The sequence below is a fragment of the Notothenia rossii genome, assembly GCF_949606895.1.
Source record: "Notothenia rossii genome assembly, chromosome: 2".
Lineage (NCBI taxonomy): Eukaryota > Metazoa > Chordata > Actinopteri > Perciformes > Nototheniidae > Notothenia > Notothenia rossii.
The window spans coordinates 32851417-32868809 of record NC_136904.1 but is presented as its reverse complement, the minus strand read 5'-3'; the positions used below and the strand labels follow the sequence as shown (position 1 = coordinate 32868809).

Below are 17393 nucleotides of genomic sequence, written 5' to 3'. Positions count from 1 at the left end.
TAGCGAACACCGGACCCGGCTCCAGTACCAACGGCCCGTCCTGCGGGTTAAAACCATCACACCATTATTCTGCTGCATACATTTGAAATCATTCAAACCAGGGCTTTATATCTCACAGGGGGACCTAAATGAGTTAAACTTCTGATGAAACGCATGTCGTCTCAGGGAAAGTTCTCGATAAAGTTTCTAGACAGTTGTCAGCACCTCTCTTCACTTTCTGAGCAGTGTGAGAAATAACTCTCTTTTGCATAATACTATATTTAAACCCATCAACTTTAGACACTGACAGATGTTACATTCACGGAAACTAATGAGGGTTTATATTTAATCATCACAGAGGTCTAACCTGAAGGCGCATTCAGGTGATCCTGGTCCTGTTAAATTAACATAAAGTCAATGAAAATACATTGGATATTTTTTAGACTCTTTCGACCACAACCTACAGTTGCAGTATGTCCACCATGTAACTTTAGCATGTTAGCATAGTACACTTGAGGCTGTGGTAATTGCCATTAGTTCTTCAGGTATTTGGTCATAAACAAGTCTTGGACGATTCAAATGTTGACCTGATGATGGAGCTAGATGTTGGACATTAATGAGACATATTAGTTGCACCAATGTGTTTGGAAAAACGCTGTGAGGGGATGTTTTATAATTCTAATTTAATAAAAGGAAAAACCAGCTGCTCACCTCCTTCTCGGTGAGGTTGACTTTGCCCCTGTAGCCGGTGCTCACACACAGTTTGGCGATTCCCAAGTTGGTCCTCAAACATGGCTGAAACCACGGCGGACGGTTATCCACGTCCTTCACCTGCACCGTGATGGTGGCCACCGACGTGAAGAAGGGCTCGTTGGAGGCCGAGCCGTTGAGCGTGTCCTGGGAAATTATGATTTATACTCACAGGTCAAAGGTCACAGAGAAGCAGATACATCTGGATGTTGTTGTAATAAATGATGACTATACCTGCACGTGTAAAACCAGAGGGATCTTCTGCACAACATCATAGTCCAGGATGCTTTTAACAATTATCTTTGGAGTGTTGATGTTTTCCAGTCGGAAATATTTATCCTGGTTTAACAAGCAGAGGGACAAGAAATATCTCATATCTAAATATATATACAGTGGGGCAAAAAAGTATTTAGTCAGCCACCAATTGTGTAAGTTCTCCCACTTAAAAAGATGAGCGAGGCCTGTAATTTTCATCCTAGGTATACCTCAACGATGAGAGACAGAATGAGAAAAATAAAATCCAGAAAATCCCATTGTAGGATTTTTAAAGAATTTATTTGCAAATTATGGTGGAAAATAACAAAAGTTCATCTCAATACTTTGTTATATACCCTTTGTTGGCAATGACAGAGGTCAAACGCTTTCTGTAAGTCTTCACAAGAGGTGCGTTCACACCAAGTACTTTTCCCACAAAGGTTCCTGAGAACTCTTTAGTTCTCATGAACTAAGTAAAGATCGCTTTCACACCGGAAATTAGTTCCTGGGGGTGGATTAGGCAAATGAAGGCGCTGACGTCACTTCTTCTTCTTCTGCTTTGGGTTTACTGGCAGGCCGCAAACAACTTCACGGCGTATACTGCCGCCCAAAATCCCCGGCCGGAAGTCCCCGGAGTTGGGTACTGAAGCCTTCCGAGTAAACGGCCAGAACGCCGACACCTCCTCATCTCCACCGCTCCAATGTTTTATTTTGTGTTGTCATAAGTTAGTCTCTCTGCGTTTCTGCGCTGGGCTAATGCTAATGCTAATAATGCAATACGAGGATAATAAAATGGCGGCTTCACAAAAGTTATTGGGAGTTTGACGGGGCGTGGTTTGCATTCCGCCCAGCCAATCAAACACAGGAACCTTTTTCTCCCACGAAAGTCCCTGCTCTCTAGCAGGGACTGAAAAGGGGGTAAAAAAGGTTCTCTAGAACTAATTTAGTTCCTGGGACTTTTTGGTGTGAACGCAACTAAATCGTAGTTCTCAGGAACCTTTGTGGGAAAAGTACTTGGTGTGAACGCGCCTAAGGTTTTCACACACTGTTGCTGGTATTTTGGCCCATTCCTCCATGCAGATCTCCTCTAGAGCAGTGATGTTTTGGGGCTGTCGCTGGGCTACACAGACATTCAACTCCCTCCAAATATTTTCTATGGGGTTGAGATCTGGAGACTGGCTAGGCCACTCCAGGACCTTGAAATGCTTCTTACGAAGCCACTCCTTCGTTGCCCGGGCGGCATATTTGGGATCATTGTCATGCTGAAAGACCCAGCCACGTTTCATCTTCAATGCCCTTGCTGATGGAAGGAGGTTGTCACTCAAAATCTCACGATAAATGGCCCCATTCATTCTTTCCTTTACAAGGATCAGTCGTCCTGGTCACTTTGCAGAAAAACAGCCCCAAAGCATGATGTTTCCACCCCCATGTTTCACAGTAGGTATGGTGTTCTTTGGATGCAACTCAGCATTCTTTCTCCTCCAAACATGTCTCGTTGAGTTTTTACCAAAAAGTTCTATTTTGGTTTCATCTGACCATATGACATTCTCCCAATCCTCTTCTGGATCATCTAAATGCTCTCTAGCAAACTTCAGACGGGCCTGGACATGTACTGGCTTAAGCAGGGGGACACGTCTGGCACTGCAGGATTTGAGTCCCTGGCGGCGTAGTGTGTTACTGATGGTAGCCTTTGTTACTTTGGTCCCAGCTCTCTGCAGGTCATTGACTAGGTCCGCCCGTGTGGTTCTGGGATTTTTGCTCACCGTTCTTGTGATCATTTTGACCCCACGGGGTGAGATCTTGCGTGGAGCCCCAGATCGAGGGAGATTATGAGTGGTCTTGTATGTCTTCCATTTTCTAATAATTGCTCCCACAGTTGATTTCTTCACACCAAGCTGCTTACCTATTGCAGATTCAGTCTTCCCAGCCTGGTGCAGGTCTACAATTTTGTTTCTGGTGTCCTTTGACAGCTCTTTGGTCTTGGCCATAGTGGAGTTTGGAGTGTGACTGTTTGAGGTTGTGGACAGGTGTCTTTTATACTGATAACGAGTTCAAACAAGTGCCATTAATACAGTTAACAAGTGGAGGACAGAGGAGGCTCTTAAAGAAGAAGTTACAGGTCTGTGAGAGCCAGAAATCTTGTTTGTTTGTCGGTGACCAAATACTTATTTTCCACCATAATTTGCAAATAAATTCTTTAAAAATCAGACAATGTGATTTTCTGGATTTTCTTTTTCTCATTTTGTCTCTCATAGTTGAGGTATACCTAGGATGAAAATTACAGGCCTCTCTCATCTTTTTAAGTGGGAGAATACAATTGGTGGCTGACTAAATACTTTTTTCCCCACTGTATATACATATATATCACATAAAACTACATTTAAAAATCACTCTGTACAAAATGCTTTTCATGAAAACAATTATTTGAAAAAGATAAAAACATTTTTAAAATGAGATACATCCGTGCTTATTAAAATGCAGAAAATGAAATGGAATAAAAAAAGTAAAATATGTCTTTATAGATAGATCATAGATAATAGAGTGTCTTCGCATAAAAAACATGCATAACTGAAGAGAGTGGTTCCCAATATGTTTTGGTTTAAAATGAATTAAAACCTCATTAAATTGAGTAAGTAAGTAAATAAATATAATTAACAAATTATATTTGAAGTAAAATAGTTAATTTTACAAATATGTTTTCACTTTTGTAACTATCTATATTATGAAACGTTGTATTCAGGGGTTTGTTAGAATATCACGTACAGCCTGTCGTATCTGCTTTGCATTGCCTGCTTTAGATAGACAAATATACATACAGCACATACTGTTTCATATTTCCTCTGCATCTTGCGGTTCTCTTAAATAATCCAGTATCAGCACCTCATGACATTAAATGCGTTCTTACTGTTGCAGGCTCTAAGCGATAGTACAGCGGCTCTGAATCCACATCTGAGGCTTCTATCAGTCCCAAACTGGAGTTGACTGCAGTGAGCTGCAAGAGACACAACTCAGTCAACACAGGCTGTAAGAAACCTGAAACACACACACTTGTGTAAAACACCAGCAACACTCACCTCATTCACCTCCAGTATGTAATGGCTTTGTGCAAAGTTTGGAGGGTTATCGTTCACGTTTTCAACTAAAACCTCAACAGGCTCGTTCACCTTTAAAGAGAAGAAGTTCAGTTTACAATCAGAAACACTAACAGAGTTCTTCACCTTCTTACTGCTGTTGAAAAGCAATCTTCTTGGTTCACTAGTTTAGTATTGGCTCCTTTGTCGTTATATTGTGTTTGTTTTACTCACAGATATGGAATCTTCTCTGCTGCACTGCACCCACACCGTCAGAGTTAAACTATCCAACGACTGACACAAACACACAGCAGTTATACAGAGCTTTAACGAACAATACATTATTATAAACACCAGTACTGAAGATAATTGAGTTGCCATAATTAAGTAAATATATGTTCAAGGACTCGATCCAAACAGGACATACTGTATTCTGCTGATTTGCAGTTTTATATGTGTATGTTGTGTCTCCACTGGGACATGTTTAAATGCTTTAATGTACAAAAAGCTCTTTATTTTTCTCATACTGCCTGTGCTGCAGCACCTCTTTTCACCCTCTGTCTGAAACCAGAGCCCAGCCTGCTCTGATTGGTTAGCTGGCCTGCATGTACTTAAGGAATGGGAAAACCCTAAAAAGCATAATAAGGTCTCTTAAAAGTCAATATATGACTAAATATACATTTTTGGTTGAATTTGATTCTGTTGCATTTTAACGTTTCAATCTGAATTTTGTTTTCCTTTTTGCAAAATAGAACAGTAGTGACTATACAGGTGGTACAACAATTACAAAAAGGGAGAAGAAATACTTACAGTGACCTACAGAACTTAACATAATACATTACCAGCAAACAAGAGTAAAATACAAGTCAGAATAATTCAATTATTATATCATTATATATATCTAATAATATTGTTTTGACACCTTTACAGTACACAAACATTTAAAAACAAATGTAAAGGATCCTTATGGAGATGTTTACTGACTACAAGGGCTAGGATCACATGTTTTAAACTCTCACCTCATAGTCCAGGCCTTTCTTCACCATCAGAGCGTTTCCTTTCAGGTAGAACAGATCTTCAGGGTTCACAGTGAGGGTCAGCTCCACATCATTACTGGAGTCGATCTTAACCACCTCAACGTCGAGCGTGCTGTTCTCAGGGACTGTCACAGGGCCCGGAGGAACCGTGCACACTGAGAGGTGAGAGGCATCAGATACATCAGAGTATGGAGAATAGAGTGGAGGTCAACACAAGGCCTGCAGCATTAAGTAGGAGCATTAGAAGAATTGTATCCAAACATGGAATGGAAATTTGTTGGGAAAGCAGGGTTATTGTGAATGAGGAGATACATATCTACATTACATAGAGGTTTCATTATTGTTTGTTTAGTTAGTTTGCTTATTTTTCCTTTAAAACATTGTAATGTTTGAATATAAATGTTGAGGTTTGGGCTTTTGGTCAGACATAAACACTGCAAACATCACATTTTGGGCTCTGTCTGTGACAGAATTTCTCCCTATTTTAACTACTTTAAAAATCAAACAATCCATCCAATCTAAATGGCAACAAAATAAATCCATAATGTTAAATAATCATTGGTTAAAGGTGGGGTAGCTAATTTTGGAGAAACCAGCTCGACAAATCTGCCACTTCCTTACAGAGCCCCTCCTCCAACACACACGAACGCGCACATGACCAATGATGGCACGAGATAAGTTTTTGCACAGATGGAAGGCTGAAATTCAGGTAGGCCATCCAGTTATTTTAGCCGGGCCGGCTAAAATGATTGGTCGTGCTTTTTACAGTACTACGGCTTCCACAGATGACATTTTTTTATGGATTTTTTGTCAAAGCACTTAAGATATTCATTGCTATCGGGATGTTAAGAGCATTCCATGCAATATAAGAAAAAAATGTATCTCGAGCCGGTTTCTCAAACTTACCTACCCAACCTTTAATGGTTGAAATTGAGCTCCAAGCTATCCAAGCTCCCTTACTTTTAAAACCCCAGGACCACAACGTGCTAATGGCCTCCTGTTATTATCACCTGACTCCCCCCAGACACAAACCAGTACTTATATAATCAAGTAAAATTACCTGGCCCACTAGTATCTCTGTGTGAATTAGTTGGCTGTTTGAATAAACACATTTTAATCCAGGAATCTGCTCAATCTGAGCCCAATGAAAAAATGTATTCGGACAAAGGGCCCCTCCACAAATAAGGGCCACAACTTCAGGCTGCCTTCCTCAACATTTTACTATGTTGGGGAAAGTAAAAAGATTGAATTGAACTAACTTCATCTTGGAGGATATATAATATAAAGAAATATCAACTGTGAATACGAAGCACAAGCAGACTGTTAGCTTAGCTTAGCATAAAGGCTGGAAACAGAGGGGAACAGCTAGCCTACTCCTGAGAACCAGCCTACCTCCACCATTTAAGCTCAATAATGAACATGTTGTGAGTTTAAGCTGCACCAAACCTTGATTCAAACAAAAATCCAAATCAAATATTCAGGGCAAATATCAAGTTGTTATTTTTTTCTCTGATATGTCACATGTATTCTTATAGGATGCTTTTTAGTGTTTCTTAATGCTGCACTGACATCGAAATGTGGATTAAATATCATAGAACCCATTAAAACAAGGGGACTCTGGGTCAGGAACCCTTCAATGGGCTATGCAATCTAAGAGCCCAATCTTCTTTCTGATCCAAAGGGAGCACTATACAATAAAAGCACAAGGGTTACATAGTGATGTCACTATGTTACAGAAGTAAACAACGTAGTCAAATGTGGGCGTTTCAGCTGAGGGGTTGTGGGAAAGGAACTCCCTCTGGAGAGAGCTTTGGGATTTTAGCCTTTGCAGACCATTTACATGCACAAAAACCTATATAACGCACTACAGGAAAGGTAAACCCCTAAAGAAACTTCATAAGGCCCTCTTAGTCAATTGTCATGGTGTAAAAAGTACATTTCTCTCTAAGATGTACTGCAGATCCACAGGGATCAGAAAGAAGAGAAGTATTTCAGTTTGTTAGTTTGTTTTTCCCTGGCTTAAGAGTGTTTTGACCTGTCAGACCTCCAAAGGTCCTTCAGAAAAAAAGGTTAATTCACTCTTTTCATGAGGGATAATACACCCCCTGGCAACCACTGCTTTAAAGGCGGAGACATTGCAAGCATCAACATGACTCTCAGCAGCCTCATCAACATCGCCTCCTGCCCTCCACGGGCCGATGACTCCCTCCAGAGAAATCAGAGCTCTACTCACGTCTCTCAGCCGGACAAAGTGTACAAAAGCAAAGGGCCACGACGCATCCGAGGAGAACGTTCACAGGTTGGCTCTTCCATTTCAGTTCCATGTCCTGATTTCAGAGGCAGCAACAAATGAAGTCCCGGAGGAGGATGAGGAGCCCGTGGTACCAGCTGGTACTCGTCCACATAATGCCCCGTCTGTGCTGCCCGGCCAGTGGGAGTCGACTACAGTTGCAATGTTTGTGACTTCATCTTACGGGCACATATTGCATTAAGCGCCTGCCAGCAGAGGACTCGCAGCCTCCTACTAAAATACTTGCATCTGTTTTAGAAGGACGGGTCATTCTTTATTGGTGGCACCAATGCATTCTGGGAGGGATCCAGAAGAGGAATGTTTGCAGCTGAAAACATTTCCTCACATGGCTAACTCTTAAGGTTAGAGAGACCTGTTTTAAGTGGTACATACTGTACACAGAGAAACATACATATACACAAGAACATGTATTAAAGTGCTGTATAGCCTCAATGAAAAGTATTGTTTAACTTGAGATGTTATGCACTTTTATACTTATCTGCAGTACATCTTAGCGAGAAATTAACTTTTCACACCATAACAACTGATTAGGAGGGCCTTACGAAAAATGTTTAGGGGTTTACCTTTCATGTAGTGTGTTATATTGGCTTTTGTGCATGCAAAGGCTGAAATCCCAAAGTTCCCTCCAGAGGGAGTTTCTCTCTCACACACTCGCCCTCTGCCTCAAAAGCCTTAATTCGACTCCTTTGGTTACTTCCGTAACATAGTGAAATAACTATGTAACACTCGTGATTCTGTACACATTGTAGGTGATAGTCCAAGGGGCAGGACATCTCTAAGAGGTGGACCAATCACAACAGAGCTGGTCAGTTAACCAATCAGGGCAGACTGGGCTCTGGTTTCAGACAGAGGGTGAAAAAAGGTGCTGCAGCACAGGCAGTATGAGAAAAATAACATTTGAACATTAAAGTGTGTAAACATGTCACAGTAGAAGCACAACATAGGCCTGCAAATATAAAAACCTGAACATGATCACAATAGGGCCCTTTAAACATTAAAACTAAAGATTGATGTCTTCAATAGGAACTAAATGGCTTGGAACTAAGAACCCAAGACAGGAAGTTGGTTTTATGGTAATAAGAAGACATACACTGCCTACTTTAACCTGTATTTTATCATAATTGACCAATATCAAATGGCTGACAATCAGCCATGCAAACACAAATTAAAGGGTCAAAGATGTTTTCCTCTCCCTGTCCATCCTGTCTGATCCCTCACTCAGTAATAATGACACAGAGTTACACTGGCACACACTGGGACACATAACGGCCTCACATGTGGACAAGGCTCCACTGTGCATACACCACGCTTCCATGTACTCACAAACACACACACACACACACACACACACACACACACACACACACACACACACACACACACACACACACACACACACACACACACACACACACACACACACACACACACACACACACACATACATACATACATACATACACACACACACACACACACACACACACACACACACACACACACACACACACACACACACACACACACACACACACACACACACACACACACCGCCTCTGTGTGGGAACAACAAGTGCGCAGTGTCATGAAGTAACATGAGGCACATATATTATGTTTCCATGCAGGGATGCCCCTTTCTCTCTCTCTCTGACTCTTCCCGTTTCACCACCGGGAGGAGCCATAACGTCAGCGACTGTAAGCACTTCTGTCACATTTTTCAGGACAGCTTCATGTATTTTTGGCAGCTGTATGCTATATCTGTAAGCTTCTATCTACAGTATATGTTCGGCTGCTATCTATATATGCACTATTCTGTGTAATGGCTGTGAAAACAAATATCCCTCTGGTACAATACATTTAAATCCAGTCTAGGGGTCTCTGTCCTTGCTGCGTGGTGCGCAGGTCAGGTACTGGCCAGTAGAAGTATTTAGGAAATGTCCTCCCCTCTGTCTCCCCCTTACAACGCTGCATCTATATAATAAAGACACTCTCTGCCCTAAAAAATTACTATAAAAAAACAAATTAATTTAATTTAATCAATAAGGACAATTTAAGCTTGTGAGTTAACAAATATATGTGAAATGACAATACATTAATTAATTAAACATTTAAAAATCTAATAATGTATATTAAAAAACAAAATAAACAAAAGTCATAGAAAATCATCACACCCACATGAGCAGCTGGGGTTAAGGGCTTTGACAAGACAATTTATTATATAGGAAACAGTTGAATACAATATTTATAATAGATTATTTAAAGATTTAGACTTTGCCAGAAAATGCATTTCATGACATGAATGAGATCAACTTTGGACTTTTAACTGACCCTTTTTATATAATTATTTGTGTTGATGATATAACTGTAACTTGGGGTTTGTGGGCTTTAGCAAAAGAAGCTAATCTTATTAGAGACCTACTTAATAGTGTTATTGTTCCACATAAAGCAGAAATAGAGAGCTGTGCCTTAAATGTTATGAGGACATGTTATATAAATGAAATAAAGAAGAACACCTTATAACTTATAAGACTAAGTTACTGAAAACCAGAACTGTACAATAAAATCTTACCTGTAAGTCTTTAGTATGCCACTGTTTATTATGTTAATATATAAGATAAGATTACTATAACCGCTGCATCAATATGTTGCACAAATAGGAAGCTGACATTAGCATAATAGGGCCCCTTTCACTCCTTAATACACTGTATCTAATCTACATGAATGCATCATATTCTTTAAGATCATCACATTTGTATCTTTGTCGCCCTGTGCAAACAAGTTAGTCAGAAAACATTCCTTTCCAGCTGATCCAAGAGGCTTTTTGAATAGTTAATTATTCTTAGGAAATAGCAGGATTTTCTTAATACATAAATTATCACCTAGTTTTTCATTTAAAATCTGTATATTCATGGTTTTAACTGGACAAGGTAAGGTGATACAAAGGTGTAACCCTAAAACTGACTAAAGCTAAATGTACAATATATGTCTCTTAAAAGGAGTTGATGAAAGTTATTTTAACATTTAATGATGATAACATTGACTTTCATTACAACAGTGGCAGTGGCTCAGTCAGTAGGGGCTTGGACTGCTTGGAGAGGTCCCAGTTCACCTCCTGCCCTACCGTGGTGCCCTTGAGCAAGGCACCGGACATCCCCCTTCCCCCCTCACTCCCATTGCTCCCCGGACGCTTTGCAATAGCTGCCCACTGCTCCTAATACTAGACTCCTGGTACTAGGATGGGTTAAAAGCAGAGAACACATGTCACTGTGCGTGCTGTGTGCTCTGTGTGACCATTAAAGAGGGTCCCAATTATATTCTAACAGTTAAGTACTTAAGCTGCAGAAACCCTTTTCACTGACGTATGGACACGAAAATAGAGCCCATGCATAATTCAGGATCTGTCACTTGAAGCACGAGATGAGGCTTTTTTCATTTGCCTGGTTGTAAAAGTCCCAACTCGCTCACACACTCGCTCACACACACACACACACACACACACACACACACACACACACACACACACACACACACACACACACACACACACACACACACACACACACACACACACACACACACACACACACACACACACACACACACACACACACACACACACACACACACACACACACACACACACACACACACACACACACACACACAAAATCACATATTTGCAAATATCTTGTTCACTCCAGGAGTGTGAACTGAACTAATTAGCATCTACGAACGTCACTTGTGAAAAAAAACCTGTGGAGATGTGAGTCTCATAACTTACATTTTCATTGTTTCAAGTCCATGCCAATAATACATTTTAAATACAGGCTCATTATTCTTACTACTTTCAAATTAAAGTATTATCATGCAAATTAAAGTATTAAAAATAGAAACATGTCTCATGTGGCTGTTATACTATTTTAATAATTAAAACATTAATTATAATTCATGTTTTTCCTACAAATATTTAATATTTAATTTCAGCTGTACATGCAAAAATAGTTTAGTAGTTAAATGTATACCAAGACAAAAATTGTTTGTGGAACAAAAAGTTAAGTAAAGTTAAAGTACCTCAAATTAAATTACATTATATTTTTGCTGACGCCTCTATCCAAAGCAATTTCCAATGAGTGCATTCAACCTTGAGAAATAAAAAGCAAGGTACATTTCCTATCTATAAACCCAACCAGATTAAGTGCAACTGCTTTAGCTTCACTTAAAGCCAATCCTTCTGTAAGTGCTAGGTACAGAGGAGATATTCTCCTTTGGCCTACGTGCTGGTAACAGGTGAGCTTTCAGTCTGCGACGGAAGATGTTTGGACTCTCCGTGGTCCTGATGTCAATGGGGAGCTCGTTCCACCATTTTAGGGCCAGGATGGCAAACAGGAGTGTTTTTTGTTGAGGGTGCAGCTACCACTGATTGGCCAATGCGGAGCGGAGTGCACGTGTATACACCCTTACACTCCAGTACTTGGTTGCATTCAACAATACAACTTGTTTTTTTATACTTTTTGGCCCCTGTTCCACGTGTAAAAAGAGCCTATTCTCACCAAAAACTGAGCTTTTCAAATAGTCAAATTACTTAATTACTTAAACCAAGTATTGAGGAAGCATCGTCATCTCCTCAATTCCCCACCGTTGTTGCCTAAAACGACAACAGTGGTGCTTAGCAGCAGTTTGACTACTGTACATGGAGCAAATAGATACTGATTGATGTTTTAAATGAATGATAATTAAGATGATGCATTGTAAGGCAAATCTGTTGAGCTACACTGACGGAGGTGTTTCCTGCTGTGAATGTGCCCAGTTCTTGCATCATGTTCCTGCCTGGCCTGCATTAGTGTTGTCAGTGAGGACATGTCTCCTGGTGTTACCTGAGGCTGACCCTGTGTATTTAACACACCGAAGATTATGGGACGCAGGTTTGTCACAAGTAGGTGACGACATAATGAACCAGTGTGAGTGACACTGTGATCTGGTGCTGTCTGACAAGCTTTAAATCACACCAGGTGTCCAACTCCAGGATAGTGCATGACATTTGAGCCTCTGAGCAGCTTACAGGTTGACACTGGATTCCAGGGGCGGAGGTAACTTCCTGTTGTCGCTTTCCCTTCATACGCTACAGAAAAAAAGTTTTCTTTACAGTGGCTACAATCAACAATTTTATGGCATGATAATATACAAAGGAGACTTGGAAAGGTTTTGATAATTCTTAGTGGAATCTGCCGCTTTGGCCTTTATCTGTTTTTCTGTCTGATGCAACTTTACTGTTCTGGTTGACTCTCACTCCTCTCATGGCCTCATTTTCAGAGATAACGTTAGAAGGCACACTGCTTTCTCAGGAGTAAGGAGTATGTGAGACCAAAAACAGAGCTAAAAGATGGGATAATATGATGACATAACAATGTAAGTTACTTTTAAAAAAAATGAAGCAAAAGTAAAGCTTTATGAATTAGCTGTGTGTCTTAATGTCCTCTATAGATAAAGCTGCCCTTCTTTTCAATTGGACAGAAAATGTTTGTAAACATTTGAAAAGGGCTCAAAATATCAACAAAAAAAATGATACGCTCCGCTAGAAAAGTTAGAATCTCAATAAAAACAAATCACGCGTGACCTCTGAATGTATAATCACTATTGAATTTCTTTTGGAATTAATGACTGTAGGAACAGACCTACTTTACATTAGAGTGAAAAGGACGTTCTTCTACAGACTCAGTGATAGAATAGAAGTCATTAATAAATAATGGTTTCTTCTTTTAAATCATATTCATAAAACCCTGTGAGAGTTAAACTTCTCGTTAGCAGTGAGCTCCATGCACTGCCAAATATAATGTATCACAGTGTCGAGAGACGTCTTGGGTAGAAAAAAGCAGCTACAAAATGAAAATGTCAAAAACCAGCGGGGACGGAGACAGGTATCCATTTAGTTGTTTTCTTGTGCTAATATTTCTGCCTCTATTTTCTTTATCTTGCTCTATTATATCCTTATTTTCTTTATGTGGACCAACATCTGCCTATTTAGTATTTATGTGGTCATTAATCTCCATGTCCCCTCAGTAATTAGTCTTATCCCATCAACCAACTTTATCGCATAGCGCTCCTGTCATCTTATGAATTTTTTAACGCAAGTCCCCATCCCAGAAATAACGAGGAGCCCTGCTGTTTTTATGTATCAAGGAAAAATCCAGAGCCTTCCTTCATTTCGATCGTTGCCCTATGTATACCCTATGGTGCTTTACTGCGGCTACCTGCAGGGTTAGAGAGCCCATCACAGGCTCCTTCAGGACAGACGGACCTGTGAAAACGGCGGTCAAGTGGCAGAAACACACTTAAAGAATTTCCAACGGAAACTGCTCAATAGGTTTTAACAGCATTTTGAAAATTGAAATAACTGTCAAACTACAGCCCATGAAGAAAATGTCACTGTTTGGAAAAAGTTGAATATCTGCGTTGAATACGAACAGGGAAGGCAAAACAAACCCTGACTATTCACAGTGTATACACCACACACAGCCTTCCATTCCTCTTCCTGACCGGCACCAGTTCTCCAGCTGATGATAATCCTGTTTTGACTCTTTGAGCTCAGTCATGCTCAGATTCTCTGATGAGCCATGACTCCATTAAGAAAAGGGCACGAGACAGTGTTGATCACTACTTGTGTGAATCTGCAAACATTGCGGATAGGAGACTGCATGAAGAGCAAACACAGACGTAAGCTGTCCATAGATATTGTTGTCTAATCCAGTGAAAATGGTAAATGTAAATGCATTTATAAAGCGCGTAATATTCTTCTGTCAAGTCAAAATGCTTTATACTAAAAGCCAACTTTCTCCCATTCACAAACATGGTTATACACTGAAGGGACGGCTGCTATACAAGTTGTCAAACTGCGCATCAACTCTATATCTAATCTGAACCATGCAACATTTGTGCAATTTGGGGTTCAGTATCTTGCCTAAGAGACCATTTCTTAACAGAGACCAGAGTGAGAGGAGAGTCTACACGACCACGATTGGATGAAGTGTAGAGAGTTTGATATTTCCAACTTGGAACAATTGTACCAACAAACTCCACACAAAAACCTAAGAGAAGTTTAGGATAATGGTTCCAAAATGTTCCTGATTTTTGCCAAACGCAAGATACTGTAAGTAATGATCGTCTGAATTGGAGGATGGCCGTGTAGTCCAACAGTTTGAGAGTTACAGAATCAGTCTTTTCAGCAAGTGGCCCAAAACATGTGTTTACATGTAAGTGACATACGGCATATACTGGATATGTTTGGTCCTAAATCAGACCAAACCTTAACTATAGCATTGGCAAAACACATCTATATTTCTACAGGGATTTGTAACAGATTAAAAAGAGTACAAAGATTTGATAAAAGAGGCTTTGATCAGAAAACACTATATGTCATTCTCAAGAGTTAGAAACAAGCTATTTTGTCGTATTTTTTGAAGACTTTACCAATCTATGGAACTTTCCAAAACGGACTTTCACAGATAACTTTGACAACAACAGGCCAGGTGTTGCAGGAGAGGAAGTAGCAAAAGACTCTTTTCTCTGTCCTTTGTCCATCTAGGAATATATTTGAGGTGAGTGTGGACTTGTTTTAATACAATCCTTGATGTCTTAATGTAGGTCTACTACTTTAATAAAGGGCAACTTTCTGCTAGGAAATATTTAAATATTAAATAATATATCAGAAATTGCTCCCATTTACTTTTTCAGTGGAAGAGTAAGAACAGGAGATTAGTTTACATGGTTTCATGGTTCCTTTCAGTTGGAAGACATCTCACAGTGATCTATTCTCTCTATATATATATTCTGCCCAAAAGGTTTCAGGGTGAGTTTAACATCTGCGTTGTGTTTTTCTAAGCATGTGTGCTTTTCTTCTTCCCCCCCGAGGCTTTGTGAAGATGTGTGAAAAACAAATTGCTGCTGACTTTGTTCTAATGATATTCATGCCACAGAAGCTAATAACAGTCCCTTGGAAAATTGTTTGCTTTTTGACTCATCTTTGATTAAAACATTGTTGGGATTAAAACTAGACCTGGAATTAAAAGCCTCTCTGCCCTCAGTTCAGAGCAAATTCAAGAGCTAAAATTAGTTTGTAAGAAGTATAAGAATATTTGGTCTTTAAAGTTCTGGTTCTGTGAGGTTGGAAGATTGAATAAACAAAAAAGGGTGGCGATGGGACATGTTTTAACCGTAGACTGAATATATAAAGGTTTTAACCCAGGTTAAACTAGCGACAGTGTTGTTGCTATGTCGTTTTCAAACAATTACAAATGAAACAGTGAGTTGAATGATGACACATAGTCAGATGCAAAAAATTTACAATTGGTTGCTAAAACTGCTCCTCAAAGCTAACATGAAATGTAGCAACGTTAGCATGTACAGCTAACTAGCCTGCTTTCACAGAGTTACGATCGGTTTAAATGAACATCTCAAATGACAGTTAAATTAATTTGGGAAAGATTGGTTTGCACGATGGGGAAAAGAGTGAACATCTGAGCAGGTTTTAAAATCAGCTGGAAGCATATTCCAATGTTTGATGGCCTCAGTTGGATGGTTTAATCTGAATTTTGGGCAGATTGTGAGGTTCTCGCCATTTGTATGGAGCGGAGCTGGAAAAAGCTTCTCAATGTTGGTGTAGGAGCATTTTTTATGCTCTTTTAAACCAATCGTAGTTTGAGAACAGAATGAGACAGTTTAGGAGGCAGAGCAGAAGTAGTATCAGCACACGTAGTTGTAGAAGGAGTCCCAGTAGTCAAAAAGTGGTAATGAGATACAGTATGCAGCTGAAGTAAAAATGATTAAGGGACAGTTAATCTCAAACTAAAAGCTATGTATTTCCCTATTTCCTGTAGCGTTATTTATCAATGTAGATGTGTTTTGGTGAGGGTTGCAGAACACAGGACATATTGGCAGTACAGATGTCTACCTTCTACTCAATCAAATGTAACTAGACAGCACTTAGCATTGCAGTGCTCAAAGCGAAACTAAGTACAATGCAATAGCTCAACAGCAATGTCTAGAAATTATGACACAGAGCTTGATCTTCTTTTTTGCACTGACTGAAACACAGGCATCACACGGGAGTGAAAAATACAAAGTACATATATACAGTATACACTATATATATATATATATATATATATATATATGTATAGCCTCAGAATACAGTACACTATATAAGGAATATTAAACATCTCTAACATATGTTAGAGATATATATATGCAAAATTACTATGATAATAGATGGGTTAAGAGAATGTTACATTTTTGTTGTATTCTTTTAAAACAGATGATTGATGAACTGAGATTGTAATGGCCCAGTAGTAGTGGTGAAATAAAGTTGAATAGCTGTAGAGGCTGCAGCACAAGGTAGTATAGTCAAATAAATACTTGCAGAGGTACTAGTCAAATAGCAGTAGTGTAATATTTGCAGCCGTAGTAATAGTATCAGGAGCAGCAGTATACTATGCAATACAAACGTACATTACCCACAGGATTACTTTGTTTGAATCACATCTATTTTTTTATATTGTAATTGAAATCCTCCTGGAGCTCCGTCAGCTCGCAGACCGGCCCCCTCTGCCGACTCAGTAGCTGAACGACTGCTCACACTGCTGATCAAATCAACATCTTTCTACTGCTGCATGTTCCCCCGCAGAGACCTGCAACACCCTCCCCCCTCTAGAAGCAGAGATTTAAAAAATACTGAAGGCAGTCGAGGTAAACTTCTATACTCTAAGAACTGTATTCTTAAACAGACCGACATCACTGCATTGGCAACAGGGAAAAACATAGATAATCTTTTGGAGAGAAACGTAAAACAGTTATTCAAGTACTGCACTTATCAGTAGCTTGTACTTAAAATACAACTTTCCAATAATACTGACGCAGCTATGTTTCTGGTTACTTTGCAGATTTAGAGTTTATATTCAAACATATAATACATTTAAATGAATATGCAACTTTGGTTAA

The 17393-nt window shown here is 39.6% G+C and overlaps 1 protein-coding gene across 1 annotated transcript in view; it reads right to left on the bottom strand.

The window, feature by feature from the left end:
* The window catches only part of cdhr5a (cadherin-related family member 5a), a gene marked incomplete at its 3' end in the record, with an annotated part of 7992 nt that extends 428 nt beyond the window's left edge, over nucleotides 1-7564 (bottom strand). Inside the window, exons 1-8 of the mRNA XM_079665661.1 lie at nucleotides 7326-7564; nucleotides 5075-5247; nucleotides 4290-4349; nucleotides 4059-4148; nucleotides 3890-3976; nucleotides 964-1068; nucleotides 691-876; nucleotides 5-40 (exon numbers count right to left, since the gene is read on the bottom strand). Of these exons, the coding sequence (XP_079521787.1) occupies nucleotides 5-40; nucleotides 691-876; nucleotides 964-1068; nucleotides 3890-3976; nucleotides 4059-4148; nucleotides 4290-4349; nucleotides 5075-5247; nucleotides 7326-7416 (828 nt within the window). The 5' untranslated portion in view covers nucleotides 7417-7564. The remainder of the gene's footprint in view (nucleotides 1-4; nucleotides 41-690; nucleotides 877-963; nucleotides 1069-3889; nucleotides 3977-4058; nucleotides 4149-4289; nucleotides 4350-5074; nucleotides 5248-7325) is intronic.
* Nucleotides 7565-17393: the final 9829 nt, after the last annotated feature.